This window comes from Diadema antillarum, unplaced genomic scaffold (genome assembly GCF_040938485.1).
Source record: "Diadema antillarum isolate AM-2024a unplaced genomic scaffold, OU_Dant_1.0 scf00000017, whole genome shotgun sequence".
In the NCBI taxonomy this organism is placed as follows: Eukaryota; Metazoa; Echinodermata; class Echinoidea; order Diadematoida; family Diadematidae; genus Diadema; species Diadema antillarum.
In genome coordinates this window covers 4,994,032-5,010,475 of record NW_027270906.1, presented here as the reverse complement: position 1 = coordinate 5,010,475, position 16,444 = coordinate 4,994,032, and the positions used below count along the sequence as shown (strand labels likewise).

Here is a 16,444-nt window from a genome sequence, read left to right as displayed (position 1 = left end):
AGATCTCTAATTGTATCTCAAATTAGCAATGCATATTAGAAGCCGAATAGTCTCACTTTTTCTCTATAATCAGCAAATTTGATCAAATTTCTCACCAATTTGAGCAGATTTAATGACTTTCACAAGTTCCACTTGTGTTCTTTTTTTTTTTGTTCTCAAATAATTCATAAGACGTATAGCGACATTCAGAGGTGCCAATCAAATATGACATGATGATGATATATCTAGGACAGGTAAAAGGAAGGATAAAATTCCCTTCTAAAGGATTTGATGGGTTAAGACAGCAAGAGGTACAGAGGGGTTGACGTACACTCTCTTCTCTCAAGGGTGACAAAAACTAAGCTGCCTAAAAGCAATTGCTATGTCAAGTGATTTCTATTCGAAATTTGTAACGGCCAAACAAACGTGATTCGCTTCGCAACGATGGGCTCTTTATATATAAGTTATAGCACATCGCACATATTTGAATGGAACTTAATTTAATGTTATGAGCGAATTTAAATCCTTCAGTGTGTATTGGTCTCAAAAATGACTGAAGATTATTTTGTTCTATATTGGGAAGAATTTGCAAATGTCAAAAAGAAAATGTGCCGCCAAAAGTATGGCACAAATTTATTGCTTTCAAAGTGATTAATCATTAATTTCCGGATAATCCGCAAACGAACGGTCTGCCATAAGAGTGAATAAATCAGTGAATAAATGTATCATTGGTTCTTTCGAACACAAACAATATCAATTACGCATTGCATTGCATACATATCAAGTATATCTAAGATTTAATTTCTAAAGCAATTTATTTCGATTGCACTTCTGTTTTGTGATCCTTTATCAAAGGGCGTCATGCTTAAGTTGGCAGCCATTAGCTTGAATTTGTGTTACATTATCAAAGTGATGAGGTTAGCCAATCTTGAGTAGGTAAAAGTCTCAAATAAACATTAAATAGGTGACTGGAAAAAGCGTATATATATGTGTGTCAAAATTTCGTATTAACAGATTTATAGGAGAGATTGGCATTCACATGAAAGGATGGAACCAAATTATAAATCATCTTCCTCTGATGGTTTTGATCCTAAATGAAGAATCTCAGACAAAAACATAATGCGTGAGTCAAAGGAAAGTTCACCGTGCACTTGTACTATCCTAATGTCAAGTATGACTGAATATCACTGTAACTATAACAGTCGTCATTCGTAAATGTTTCAGTACGTTATCATCACCACCATCTTTATCACAATCATACATTCTCTTAAGCATGAGATATTACTGAAACATAGCATTGTTGTTGTACTCCCTGGCACAACATTTAAAGTACTCGACAATCTATATACAAGGATAGGGCGCTGTTGGTAACATACCAGAAGCATCCTTTTCAATGTTGCCGCTAATGTACAGGAATGTAAAGCCAGAATTGGACGCGATACTATTATGATAATAACAATGGAAACAACGGCAACTACTGTCTTTCCCCTTTTAGACCAGAGAGGAGTATTTTCACTGTTAAAATGAAAGGATACATTCCCAAATGTCTTTTTGTATATGACCAAAAGAGTCTTAAATTTGTCCTATTTTGGTGTTCGAAACCTGTCTAGAGCGATTGGAAACCAGACAGTTTTGACACCCGACTGTGTAACTTTTTTAAAATCATAATTGCAATCTCTCTAAAGTGAAGTTTACATTGATAACTAGTTGCACTGGCATAGTATGACAGCTACAAATTGCGCTTGAGGATGATGTTTTTGACCTTTTTGTGATACACTGGCAACTTTGTATATGTATAAAGAGTAATATGCCATCTTTGTATCTATGTATAAAGAGTAATATTATCTGCTAACTTGTACAATCCAGAAAAAAGGGTGATGAATATTTTGAAATGTCGCAGTCCAAGGAGAGTATTTCCTAAAAAGTTTCTATATTCGTTTTCTTGTTCTTTCCTTCGAGTGGAAGCTTGTCTATAACATCAGGATTCCTGGAGTTTTAAGAGGGTCATAACCATGGCATAAGTCTACTTCTTAAAGAGATGCCTGTGACGTCCTCTGCTACAATATTTCCAAAACGTATTAGTTATGACTTTTTAGATAATCATGCTCTTTACAGGAGGTTCTGGTTCTGCATGTGATTCCTGTTTATCCATTTCTTTGACCGTTGTGCTAAAACGTAACCAAGAAAATAATAAGCAGAGACTTACCTACGACGACCACTCGCTTTCCTTTGAACTCGGATCCTCTCCGAAATTGGCAGCTATGGACCACCTCCCCTGGAAAGTCGTCGAGCCCAGGAAAACTGGGAATGAAGGCCTTGGAATAGAGACCGGAACACACCATCACGGCGTCGAACTCCGTGGTGACCACCTGGCCTTCTTTCTGTTCCCGTGTGTGCACCAACCACCTGCCCGTCGAGTCATAGTCTTTAGCCTGCTCGATTTGCAGCACCTCGGTGTTAAACTGGATGTACTTTTCAAGGTCAAAGTGAGCCGCGTAGTCGCGGTAGTACTTGATGACATCAGTTCCCTGCAAGTCAGTCAGATAGACGTTGTTAAGTGAGCTATTCAAATAATATTTTGTCACTATTTGTCTCCGTATAACAAAATTTAAATACATGAATTCAATACATGCAAGTGTTTATGTGTATATCTCATGCGCACCAACAAAACAGTTTCATGTATTTATACGCAATATCATATCATAATATGATACATTAGTGTGCATATCAATTATACAGTATTCAATTCATTTATTTATGATTAGTTTATGATATTGTATAATGATATCCCGTCACATACTATGATGTAAGATTAATTTCAGCCTATTGCCTCTATATCTAAGGTATATGTGTGTATGTATACTATAAGTATACACGTATATTATAGATCATATGCACTGTACTACGATAGACACATAGGTATAACTAGGAGTTCTACATTTCTAGCTCGCTCTGCAAGACGCAGTCGTGATGGTACCTTAATGAAGGGCGGGGCGTCGTCGGGGAAAGGAAAGTCACTGTAGGCCATCATCTCCTTAGAGACGTTGATCAACATTCCTTCGTAGATCCGAGGCGAGTTTAGGGAGCGGTCCTTCTCACGAAACGTCCATGTACCGCCTGGAAGCACGTAAAAACAACAACAAACAAAGGGAAGACAAAGAAAGAAAACATGAAGAACTGTTTTTGTCCTAATGAAAAACAGGCACGAACACTGACTACGCATGTGCATACGCCCAAATATTGAATTATTTTACTTTAAGATGCCACAATCATCATTTTGCAATGATAGTTTCCTGCATTTTTTATATGAAATCTTTTCCATTTTTCTGTCTTTAAGATTACGACATGTATCAATTTGTATCGTAAATATAATTACTTTAGATAATCTTGTTACATGAATAATGTATACGATATATTTTCATCTGCTTTAAAAAGAACCAAACAAACAGATGCAGAAGCTTATAGTTTAGCCAGAGATCCACGAGGGTTGCTCCGCTCATCAGGCGGCTGCGCGTCTCATTGTTGCAGTGCCCATAGCTGAGAAGACTTACCGACGTTCTTGGGACGATCAGGAAGGTGGTCCCACCTCCCTGGGACTATGTATTAATTATAGGTGTGCTGTGGATATAGAAGACAGCTAGGAAGTGGAAAGAAAATCTGACGAGGATAATCCGTCTTCTGAAAATCGGCGTGGCGAGAAATGGCCAGGGGGCCGGCAAGGCGACGCTCCGGGTCGAATTGGGTCAACCAAACATCGAGGTGGAAAATGATACCATCCTGTCCACTGAAATTGACCATGAGGATACAAATGGTCAGTAGGGACAGCGTAATGGTCAGTAGGGACAGCGTAAAGGAGTTTATCTCTTCTGCTGAGCCAGTTATCTACTCCGTGGTTCGTCACCCTCATCTCCGACATGAGTTTTGCAAAACATCTATGAGGCTCTCAAGGACATCACTGGGAAAAAGAATTAAACAACTGCACTTCAGAAAAAGGTGAAAAATCTGGACAGATCCCTTGCTGATGATGACAAAACATGCAGGACACAGGAGGAAGAGCAGGTACAGTACAAAGTCCCCCAGGATGTACGGAATACCTGAAAAGCCAAATGAGAAAACAGAGGAAGTAGTCCGTATAATATACCATTGTGGGGAAAAAATAGCTGAAAATCGAACTCCCCCAGTCTAATATCGTAAACAGTCAAAGGATTACAACAAAATCAAGACAGGGAGCCAGATATTAAGATTAGCCGATGTCACAGTTAACCCAATTAAATTCAATCCAATTTACTGTCCACTTTGAATTTCAACTTTCTTTCTTTTCAAGTCTTACACTTTATTCAAGAAATATAATCATGAATCACATCAGGACATGCATCATAATCATAACAATTTATATGTAACATTATAACATCATGTGTAACCAAAAGTCTGACTTGAAAAAAGTTGGAAAAGTACACGTCTTTCTACAGCTCATCTTGTATAAGTGAGGATAGCGAAAAGAAATTACCATCACAAGGACATACCTTTCTTAGAGAGTGGCTGGTCATTATGCAGTGAGACATTTGAATCAATACAATTATATCTTCCTAATCTGTGAGGAAGATCTATAATTTGACACATGCATGCAGTACTGAATGGCGGTATAGAACATGGGTTCAAAGGAAATAAGACATTTGAGACACTTATGTCTTGAATATCCTTGGAAAGGCCATGGGGAAATAATAGGGGTTAGGTAATCTCTTCATCGATCAGTTTCCACACATCTGTGACAGTCGGCGCAGTGCTCAAATGTGCGTGTGTGCATTTGCCGAACACGCTATAAAGGATTTAGCAAAATGAGAACAAGCCAGTTCATTGTTCCACTTTGCGCATCAGCAGAAAAAGTTCATATTTTGCAATAAAAAGGGTTATCGGCTTTTAAATTCCCTCAGATAAGCATCTGTAATTTTAGGATTATTCTTACAATCCTTTATAAATGGTACTTGCCAGCATGTCCACTGGACAGGGACAAAGTGTCTTAAAGCCTGTAGTATTTGACCATTGTAATAGACGGTGTTTGTTAATATAGGCCCCCCCCCCCCTAATGCATTCAACTCCAAACACTAAGATGGTGCTTCCCGTAAGTGTTACTAGTATTTTGGCGGGCCGATTACTCAGTACGTACCTCTGGTCATCTGTGTACGCTACGGTTCATTGTATTTGTAAGCATGAATTCCATATTGGTACGTCTGACAAGCTTATGCATTATAGTGCCTAACCAACTCATGAGAATAGCGCACATGGTCATTATGCACAAGTGTGCACATGAGGTAATTACGGACCGGCTAATTGAACATCGGCTAATTGAACATCGTCTGTCCGTGCGTTCTGTACCAAGGCGCGTAAATGACACTGCCGGGCGGGCACCTCGAAATGTCTCGGGTCAGAGGCGAGATATACAGGGACAGATGGTGTTAATGGGAAACATTCCGCCACACATGGCGCTATATGTATAGCGAGTTCCTACAAAGCGTGAACAGGCTCTCAGAGCTGTGTACCCATCCAGTCAAAGTCCCACCCCCCTCACCCCCCCCCCCCCCAAAAAAAAAAAAAATCAAATATATATTTTAGACCAGATAGTAACCATGCATGACACCAGGAGAGAGGGAGAGATAATATAACCTTTGCATGCACCCAGTACTCTTTATGTGTGTTTGCTGTGATGATTTCTTGTAGTCTGCCAGCGCATTCTGCATGCACGCACACGAACTAATAGTTAATACTGGCGTCTAGATATTAAAGTCTCAGAATCGACGTATAAGACAACGCAGTATATACATACATTTCACCACACATGGCGGTATACTACTCAGTAGTATATGGCGCGGGGTTTCTAAACGGGTACTTGAGCCGTTTACTTTCAATACCAGACAAAGCCTTGAAGTCTCACCTAAAATAGAATAGATGAAATCACAACTGAAAATCAAGAAAGACTTGAGTCGGATAAGGGGATAAAACATAACTTTCCATCCAGTGTTTTATGTGAGAAATATTGAATAGAATATAGGCCTATAGAGTATAGTGTGGCGGTGAATTCCACGTATATGAACAGGAAGTAATATCGGCACTCGAAATGTTGATCGGACTTAATGCCAGCCAGTAGGCCTATACAGCGTACAGATAAGACTTGGTTTAAAGGGAACACTCTCCAACATTATGACGGTAGAAATTGTAAGGGATTCCTGTACAGATTTTCAGAGCGGTTTCCTTCGTCAAAGCCTAAAAGTGTCACATAGATAGTCTTACCAATAATTAGGGAAAGTTGCGAGAAAAAAAAATACTAAGATAGTTCAGTGTAGGGTGTAAACGTGTAGGCCTACACAATTGTAATATATAGCAAACGTATGGGCCTAAATAGCAAGTATATACAGTTTATATATAGGCCGCTTCAGCTGTGTATGGTGCATTGTGTAATTATTGTTTCTGTGTTTGTGCGTAGGTCATTTGCGCATTTGTATTCGTTTGATTCATTTGTTTTACTTATTTACATATTCATGGATCCATGATTATAATTACAAGAGACTGACACAACTGCATGCAAGCGAAAAAAAAACACCACAAAATTAAAACAATTAAGCAAAATATAATAAGAAAACGGTCAAGGAACAAAGGATGGGACATGAATGAATGACTCTTGGTGTCAATCAATATGTAATGAGAATGACAAACTCAAGAGCTGAAGTGTACGGAAACCTTCCAAAATAATGAGCCAAGATTGAAACTTTGAAGTCATGCTCAACAGTATCCAGAGCTACAGATATCACTCCGTCAGTCTGCGGGAGCCCCTCAATGGAAATGTCAGAATAGGAAGACCCACGAGGACAATGATGTCATATCGACTTATTGAGGATGGGCAGTGGTCTTCAGCAGACACAAAGACATCGCTGAGATAATAAAAGACAAAGAATGCTGAAGAGAACTTATTTATGCTCCTCGCGAGCTTTATCCGACTTGGTTGATTGATTTACTATTCTTAGGCAAACGAAAGATTGCTGTATACGATAGGTACGTGGATGTTACAATTCATTGAGTGATTTGAATACTGATGGTGGTGTTGAATAGCCAGCTTTCGTCACGTCATATTCAAATTTTATGCATACCTTTTAGAAAGAGGTTGTTCTGACATTCCTGATAGCTTGTCCGAGGCTTGTTCGACAAGTCACCTTATATAGCAACAAGTAGCATATGCAAAATGAATTAAAGCAAATGAATTTCATTTAAGAGGAGCAGATTGATGTAACAGCTCGTCTCTGTGTTCCCTGGAATGAAACATACATAAATTGGATACACTGCGAAAAAGCAGTTACTTCACTGAATCAAGATATGAGTGAATGAATGAAATGAAATGTTCCGTAAAAAATGGTAAATTGTTTGGATATCAATTTACATAAACTTGTGTATAACTTGATTATTCGAGTTCAGTCTTGGGGAAATTGCTGTATTTAAATTAGATATATCATTTATCGTTTACAAAACAGGGCAGCATAAATCCTTACATCAAACTTTGATCACAAAACTGTTGACCGAAAGGATCTTTTGAAATTACAAGCATCATAAAATATGAGGAATATATATATATATTTTTTTTTGCCAACGCTCATGTTTAAATGCATATGGACTTGCCCTATAGCCGAATGTGCAGTAATATTGAGATGGTTTTTGACTGGCATGCTTTTAATACAGGTTGAGCAGTTAATTATTTGAATGTGGTACCATCTGGACTGAGTGTTTACTGTTTTACAAGCTACTTGAGACATGCAGGAGGTATAAGGTATAAAATATGACACTTCACTATACCACCTGTCTGAAAGAAATTACAGTTGTTGCCAGCTTTCAAAGCTTTTATGAGAAATGTGCTTTCATTAGAATCAGAATAAATATTCAGAATCAGAATCATTAATTGATTTTCTTAACACCCCGCTGTGGATTTGTACTTTTTGATGTTGTGGGGTGTTCTTTTGTGTGTGTGTGTGTGTGTGTGTGTGTGTGTGTGTGTGTGTGTGTACATTTGGGGAGGTTCTAACAGCAAAACGCTTTTCTATTTCTTTTTTTCACTTTCGGTAGTCACCTGAATTTTGTGCACGAATGATCATTTTAGCTTGTCAATACCTTTGTGTGGTGTTTGCGTGCAGGTTTGTGGCATGCCTTTGTGCTATGGATAAAAGCTTTCTATCGTTTAGTTTGAGCCATATAATAATACATGACTGTATAGTCATCTATACAGTGACTTATGGTACAAACAGTAGAGCAGACTCTAATATGCATTGGCTTTTCTGTTTCTGACGGTTTGTAAATTGAAGTTCCTGGCGGGTAGAATTATAAAATTTTCAAATTTATATCGCGATGGCTTTGTTGTATAATGTGCCATGTTTTCATATTATTGTTACATTCCTAAATATACAACTATTTTACCTTTGGTGTCCTGTCATTTTCAACACCTGGTTCTAAAATGTATTACAGATTCAAGCTGAGCATGTACTCTTTATGAAAGGGGGTGTACGCGTACAGTACTGGTTGAGGTGGGGATTCATGTTTTTTACATTCCTTAGTGAGATAATGAGAAAAACTCTTATGAAATATGAAATAGCATGTACATGTAATTTTAAGAAGGATTAAACGTTTATTTGATGAAAATTGGTTTTCAAATGGCTGATATATCCAATAAAAAGTGATAATAAAAGACTACAGGCCACAACTAGGATCTCTTTGTTTCACCTTGTTTTTGGATATCTCGGCCACTTCAAAACCGATTTGCATCAAATAAACTTTTGATACTCCTTAGAATTGCATGCTCTTTGACATCTCATATAGAGTGGTTTCTGAATATCTCGCTAAACGTTTAAAGCTAAATCCTCACCTCGACCAGAACTGTAAACACCCTTAAATTATTGTTTGTTTTTATTTAAATCTTACGCGATAATTAAAAGTCATTAATATGAAATATTAAAGTACATACAGCTAAGAAGAATTTAAAGTTTACTTGATGAAAATCGGTTTTGAAAGGGCTAAGATATTCAAAAACAAAGCAAAACATAGTGGTCTTAAGAAAAGTTTGTGCATGGTCCCACGTTTTATAAGGACCTCTATATGCTTTTGGATATTTCAGCCATTTTGAACCCGATTATCCTCAAATAAACTTTGAACTCAACGTAGAATATTGAATGTTCTTTAAAGTAGTATTTCATGTAAGTGGTTTCTAGTTATCTTGCAAAAAAAAGATGCAACCTGAATCAGCACCTCGACCAAAACTATATACCATCCCTTTAAAGGACAAGTTCACCTTCATGTACATGTAGATTGAGTGAATGCAACAATATTAGTAGTACACATCAGTGAAAGTTTGAGGAAAATCCGACAATCCGTTCAAAAGTTATGAATTTTTTAAGTATCTGCGCAATTATTGCTGGATAAGAAGACTACTACAGTGTGTGATGTCACATGCGTCCAACGATATAATGAAAATAAAAAGAGAATTTCACAAAATTTTACTTTTTGAATAAAGTGCAAATTTTTTGGACTTGTTACTGATGTATGTTAAGGATAATATTATTCCCCTTGCCTTCTGAAAGAGAGAAGTCGAGTATTCTTTTGTTATGCGAGAAAAGTGAAAATAAGGTGAATATTCTTTATACTTTCTTTATACCGTTGTACTCATGTGACATCACAAGCTATAGTAGTCTTCTCATCCAGCCATGGCTGAGTAGAAACTTTAAAAATTCATAACTTTTGAACGGATTGTCGGATTTTCCTCAAACTCTCACTGATGTGTTCTACTAATATTGCTGCATTCACTCAACCCACATGTCTCTGAAGGTGAACTTGTCCTTGCTCCATGCTCGTGAAGGGGATGGCGTGTTTTTCTGTGCTCTTGAGTGTCAAGCTGTGTTGGCGTGCGTCTGTGTGTGCGTGTGCACGTATATGAAATATTATGATAATGACCGTGTTTCGTTTGTCGGTGCGAAGCACTTATCACGCACTCAATGGACAGATGTAAATCTCCTTGTTTTAATGAAGGAGGTAGACCTCCTTGGTTCAATAGATGTACACGCTCTATAATGAACAAGTCGTCTAACCAGGGGTTTTGTGTTTCTGTGTAGTGATGCACTGGTATAATTCGTTTCCTTTACGATCTTTCAGAAATTAGATTGTAGGCCTACTTTATGCATCTACCAGTACCTTAAGTATATAGTTTAGTGAAATCGAGATACTAGGCTCGCCTTGTACCTCCTTGCATGGTGAAACCAGTAAACGTTTTCTTTAAACGGGTGTTGTACACGGCCATGTCAAACACGTGACTACAGAATGTCACGTGCGTGTAAGCCCACGTGACGTCATGTATACAAAATAAATTGCGCCCCAGTCGACCTCAAAGCTGATGAACTTCACAGATGTAGGTTTATTCCACGTCTTTAAAATGAAGGGGGAGGGCAGCGGACGACATTGATCTTAGTGCCCGCAGACCCTCCACTTTTAAAGACGTTCCGAGGCCCCTGTACTGGAGCTACATTCACAACACGGATATGCCATCAACCATGGAGCTACATATAGATAGACTCATGCATCAACCATCCTCGAAACTTATCAAATTGCTCAAGTAAATAAGCAACCCTTCTCTATGACTGACGTTGAGCAATCGGCACAGACCGACTACATTCTCTCTGTGTTTGTTCTGTACGTGTAGCTCCATAGTGTAACAAAGAAATGGCATGTGACGTCAAGAGCAGCTCTTCCAAACGTGGTCAGGAAATATCAAAACCTGAAAGTCACCTTGAATATCACGCATGCGTCTCTTCATGATTCATAAGAGGTTTATCATAACACTGCTTTCAGTATTTTCCAGCTATTTCCCTCATAACGAAATATTAATCGTGAATCAAGATCGATGGCTTATTTTACTCCGCGCAACACGTTTCCTCGCTATATCTCTATATAGATGCAGGATAATATACTAGCTATTATCTGTATTATATCATGTATACTACAGCTATAATGCCTCGAGCTTTACTTTTCTGGCAACAAAGGGTAGGATTAGGTTCAAGTTATACATTTTCTGGAGAATCCATTACTTTTCTGAAAAATTGTGATCAAAGAAACAAAAGAAAATGTTGAGCGAAGGTCCATTTTTACTCCATGGGTCGGATAAAATGGACCCAGGTGCACGGGCAAGACGGACCATGCACTGTGGGCCGTCAACATCCCTTACGTACGGATTTTACACTGATTCTGCGATTGAGTGATTTACCTGGGGCCCGTTGCATAAATGTTACAATTATGGTAACTTTGCCATCCAACGGTAACTTCCTTGGAATTCTTGATTTTGATTGGCTGTTGAGTATTGTTGCCATGGTAGTTACCATTGGACGGCAAAGTTACCATAATTGTAACTCTTATGCAACGGGCCCCTGGGCCCTGTTGCATAAAACCCTTACCGCTGGACTTACCGCTCCTTTCTAGCGGTAAGTCTTCAAACTAGCGGTAAATGTTATAATCCTCGATGCTGATTGGCTGTGACGCCTAATTTTGACGGTAGTTACCATTGAAATTCAACAGTAAGTTTTATGCAACGGGCCCCAGGTGTTTGCAATTTTCTTTAACTTAAGGCTCGAAGTATCGTATATTAGCTAGTATCGAACAGCCTGGATTTATGTTTGGATGATAAAAAGAAAATCCTTGGTAAAAGAAATGGCAGTCGTAAATGCCGATAGTAGTTTCTTCGTGGTCTTTTATCGTCGCGTAAGTCGATAAGACAAAATGATCTCGATAAAAAAAAAATCTGATTTAGATAAATGAATACATTCATACCCTTTTCTTTACCATCTCGATCCTCTCGCATACAATGCAACTTCCAAAATATAAATTAATCGTTCGTTTTTAAATACCTTCTACTATTTTACTTAATTATACCAGTTTTTCTTTTACTTTTAAGCGATTGAGGATTTTCTTTTTTCACAAGACACGTTACTATGATTGAAGATGAAGACAGTGAGGAACATGAATGCGAAATCTGCATACCACGATGATGTTGAAGATAAATGAATGAATGATTAATATTGATCGCTCAATGCACAGCAGTAAAGAAAAAAGAAGACTACAGAGTCGTGATGGGGTTAGCCTTTTGACAAGTCCTATAGTAGAAGCTGAGAATTGGAAAAGAAACTAACTGCGAGGCAACGAGAAGCGAGAGACCGAGTGACGCAGCCTCGAGGCTTTGAACCCTGGTATAGTCGACCGTATATATTATAGTGTCTGGGATAGACATGTGGGACTCAGGGAGTACCCTGGGGGGAGGTGATCGAGACGCCTCTCTCCCTAAGTCACTTCAACGAGTTAACACCAAAGAATCTCTGATTAAATCCCTCTTTGCGATGAATGAAAATTTTATGTTCTTTGGTTGGAACCTTTTGCATGCATGTAATTCCCTTACACAAGAGAACTGCGGTGAGTTGGCTCAGTCGGTAGCGCGTTTGCCTCCGACCCAAGCGACCCGGGTTCGGACCCAAGCGACCCGGGTTCGGACCCAAGCGACCCGGGTTCGAACCCGAGTCTGGACTGAGCATTGTTGTGTGTTATCATATCATTATCGTCCCCTAAAGCAAGAGACAAAACACTCTGTCCCTCGGATAGGACATATTTTAATGGAGGTCCCGTGTGTGAGAGTCACAACTCATGCACGTAAAAGATCCCGCTTCATTCATGCATCGCAAAAAAAAAAAGAGCAGAGTGTTAAACCCGTTGAAGTGGTCCCGCCTCAGATCCAACTGGACCACATGGAAGACCAGCCTAGCATAGCTGAACATGGGCTATCCAGCCATCTTCTCGGATGGACAAACAACTAATATCTTATCCGAGGAAGAGAGCGTCCCCCCCCCCCTTCCTCGAGGCAGCGGCATGATTACACAATGGAGTTACAAGACAATAGGTTTATTGGCTCAGTGGGAATCGATGACCCGATTCAGTTGATTGTGAAGCAGATGTGCATGGCAGTTTGACTGAGCCACATCGCCGCCCTTACTTGATATTATGAATAATTCATACTGTCGAGTACGTATCATAGAAAATCTGCACGGAAAACCCGGGTTTCAAGTACTGAGCTCAGTGGTTTCAGGGCCTCGCGGCTGGACATCTCGTGCAGTAGTACTTCTCGACGCCCCTGGCGCGCTGCTGGGAGTCGATATCAACACTTGCTCCCTCGATGTCGAGGGATACAGAATCTATCCCTAACAGCGCCTCGACCGTCAACAAGATGTTATAATATACGTAATACACGGTGTGGCAAGTAAGATGTTAGTCTCATTCCTCAACCACGATGCCGTGTCAAAGGCTATGACGCGGTTGGTGAGTTATCCGGCGAAAGCACTTTGTAATTAATCGCAAGTATTCATCCGTTACCAGAGGGGTCTCACCTGCATGCCTATCCGTTACTAATGGCAACTACACACACAGAAGAGCGCAAACGTCGGTGCCATTACCCCGTCGTGGATGGATGGGCTAAGTTACAACGCCTTTGAAATTCTGGATTGTTAATTTACTTTCAGTTTTATCTCAAAACCACCAGACTCATGATGGGGAATGGCATTATGTCAGATTTCTCTCTCTTTCCTAAACTAGAAGAACCTCGATTTCATGGTCTTGTCCATAAAAATAATGTACGATGATAATAAGGAGACGTCGCGGAGACGTCTCTGAGACTTCATGGAGACTAGAAAAGTCTCCGGGAAAAAAATCAAGCATGTTTGTTCTCCTGCCACTCCCCGGGGACTAGGCTTGTCTCCAGGAGATGTCGCGGAGACGTCGTGGAAACGACGACTTCTATAGCGCAACAATCCATCCAAGTTATGCAATAATACTTTTCCGTGATCAAAGATAATCAATACGATTAAATGCGATTATTAAGATCACTGGTAATCCCTGTAAGTGGGTTTTGGCTTGGAGACTATAAGCCAGTGACGACCAGGGGGCGACTCGAGTCTCGCTGGTCGCGGAGACGTTTCCACGACGTCTCCGCGACGTCTCAACAAGCCTAGTCTTCGGGGAGTGGCAAGAGAAAAAACATGCTTGATTTTTTTTCCCCCGAGACCTTTTCCAGTCTCCATGAAATCTCAAAGACGTCTCCGCGACGTCTCCTTACAATTGCAGCCAAGTTCCAGAGACAAATTTTGTGCGCGACGTCTCTGATACGTCCCGCGTCCTTGCGGAGACCCATTGTGACCTAAAAGAGACGTCGCGGAGACGTTCCCGCTCTTTCCCTGGTGAATGAGTTGGTACTTGTTTCTAGACGTCTTGTTTGAGACCGCACGCGATTTCTTGTTTGTTTGTTGTTGTTTTTTTCGGCGAGTCTCAGACTCGGGGCAAGCAACTTTATTAAGATGATGTATTCAAATTATTCCCTGATTAAAATGAAAAAAAAAAAAAAATCCAGATGCAGTGACGTAACCGTAACGGCATTAATTACTTTTCATTTCAAAGTGGTGTTTTCTTGTGTGACACTTCATTTAGGAACTTAATACACCTGTATACCTGATTTCATTTCTGCATTTTATTTTACAAAATTAATATGATATTAGTTATTACCAAAAATATCTTACAAAAATTAATGGGAAAACACGTATAACAATCATACAGTAAATACCGTATAAATGCACGTAACTTTATTGTATCTATAATTGATATGAGACTAGTCATTTTGGGCCAACCACAGAGGGCAGTGACGCTATAGAAGGGTTTTCTCCAATTTGTGTGAAAACAGACACATCAGCTGGTTTCAAGAAGACTCTCTGCATTTATTTTATTTAGTCTGCTAGATAGTTGGGACAGCCTGTTGGAATATCTTCACGAGGAACCAACCGTTGACAACTTCCACTAAGGACATCCGTTTCTGTGCTTTGATTATGCTATGGCCGCTGTATCACAGCATCCTCTTGCCAACCCCCCCCCCCAAAAAAAAAACAAAAACAAAAACAAAAACAAAAACAAAACAAAACAAAAACAAAAACAAAAACCAAAAAACAAGCAAACAGAAAACAACAACAAAAAACTTAACTATGAGGTGGATGTAGATAAGATAAGTTTATATCATATAAAATAACAAAAAAGATATGGCCATATTAATATATAACGCGTATTCAAATGATTTCAATTTCGTGAATCAAATTAAAAAAAACATATTTTAGATCTATTCATATAGCTTTTACTCTATAGTCTACTATCAATGTGCACCTGTCATGGTCCTCCTCACGACATAAATTGCACTTTACTCTGCAAACATAATTTGCTTCACAATGACAAATAGGTCTTATTTACGACGCTGTTTTATGAGCTAGACAGAAGAAAGAAATGACAGTTGAATCCGCTATTTCTTTCGATTGGAACTCACTTATGTTTGTTTGATGACTGCATGGCTCTTCAGAAATAACTGTGTTTGTTTGTTTGTCTGTTTGTTTAGTCCACAAATATTGGATGACATCATTATTTCACACAAAGGAATGAATGTCTCTCACTCTCTCAATTTTTTTTAGTGTTTCACACACTTCCACGGATCTGATTTTATCAATTTCTCAGTAGCAGCGCTGAAGTAAATTATGCGAAAATTCTGCACAAACTAAAATCTCTCTACTTAAATCAATATTTTCTATAGATTTGACCGTCCATTGTTCCAGTACAGATCAGAATGAAAATAAGAGTCAGGTATAAGTAAGTGCTTTTAGCGCATAAACGTTGGTTACCCTGTCGGTCCATTCCCTGACATATCAAATAAGCCCGTTGACAAACTGATTGACCAGAGCCACGTGCATGGAACAGCTCTTTGCTGATTATGACTCAATCAAGTGTTTCATAAAACACGGCTAGTGACTTACACAGTCTGATTAAGGGGACAAGTGCCGGAAATCATATTATATCTACGGCTCCAGGTTTATGTGTCTTTTGCCATGAACATTAACTGCCTGAGACAAGCAAGCGGGTTGCAGTTCTTGAATATGTCTATGTGATGTACAGACTGTATCACGTTTTCAGATCCATCTGTCTGAAGACTTGTTCGGCCTGAAAATCGGCAAAACTTACCGAAGAATGCTTCCTTCTCAAAGCAAACAGGTTCAAATCCCTCTTCGAGGCATGTTTTAATCGCGGCCAGGCCCGACACACCACCACCAATTACGGCAACGCGAAACACCATCCTTTTTCTACCGGTATATATTGAGATGTGACATGTGCAGAAGAGATTCTAGGGGCGTCTGACCGCAGCCGAGAAGCAGTAAATGCTTTGTGCGGTCGTATTGAGAAATGACAGGAGAACTACGATATTTCTGTAGTCGTACGCGTACGCGCACGCCAAATGCAAAGGGGGCCACCGCGGCCCAGGACGTTGCATAGCTTGCTACACAGGGGCATTATGCTGAAAGTGTATCATTAGGCTGCGTATGTTACGGTC

The 16,444-nt window shown here is 39.4% G+C and overlaps 1 protein-coding gene across 1 annotated transcript; it reads right to left on the bottom strand.

The window, feature by feature from the left end:
* Positions 1-969: 969 nt before the first annotated feature.
* On the bottom strand, positions 970-16,209 carry LOC139726785 (flavin-containing monooxygenase 5-like). The gene is made up of 3 exons (XM_071637779.1): positions 16,078-16,209; positions 2,957-3,096; positions 970-2,507 (listed from the first exon to the last, which is right to left on the bottom strand). Exons 1-3 carry the CDS (start codon positions 16,187-16,189, stop codon positions 2,148-2,150), a joined length of 612 nt encoding a protein of 203 aa, XP_071493880.1. The 5' UTR covers positions 16,190-16,209; the 3' UTR covers positions 970-2,147.
* Positions 16,210-16,444: the final 235 nt, after the last annotated feature.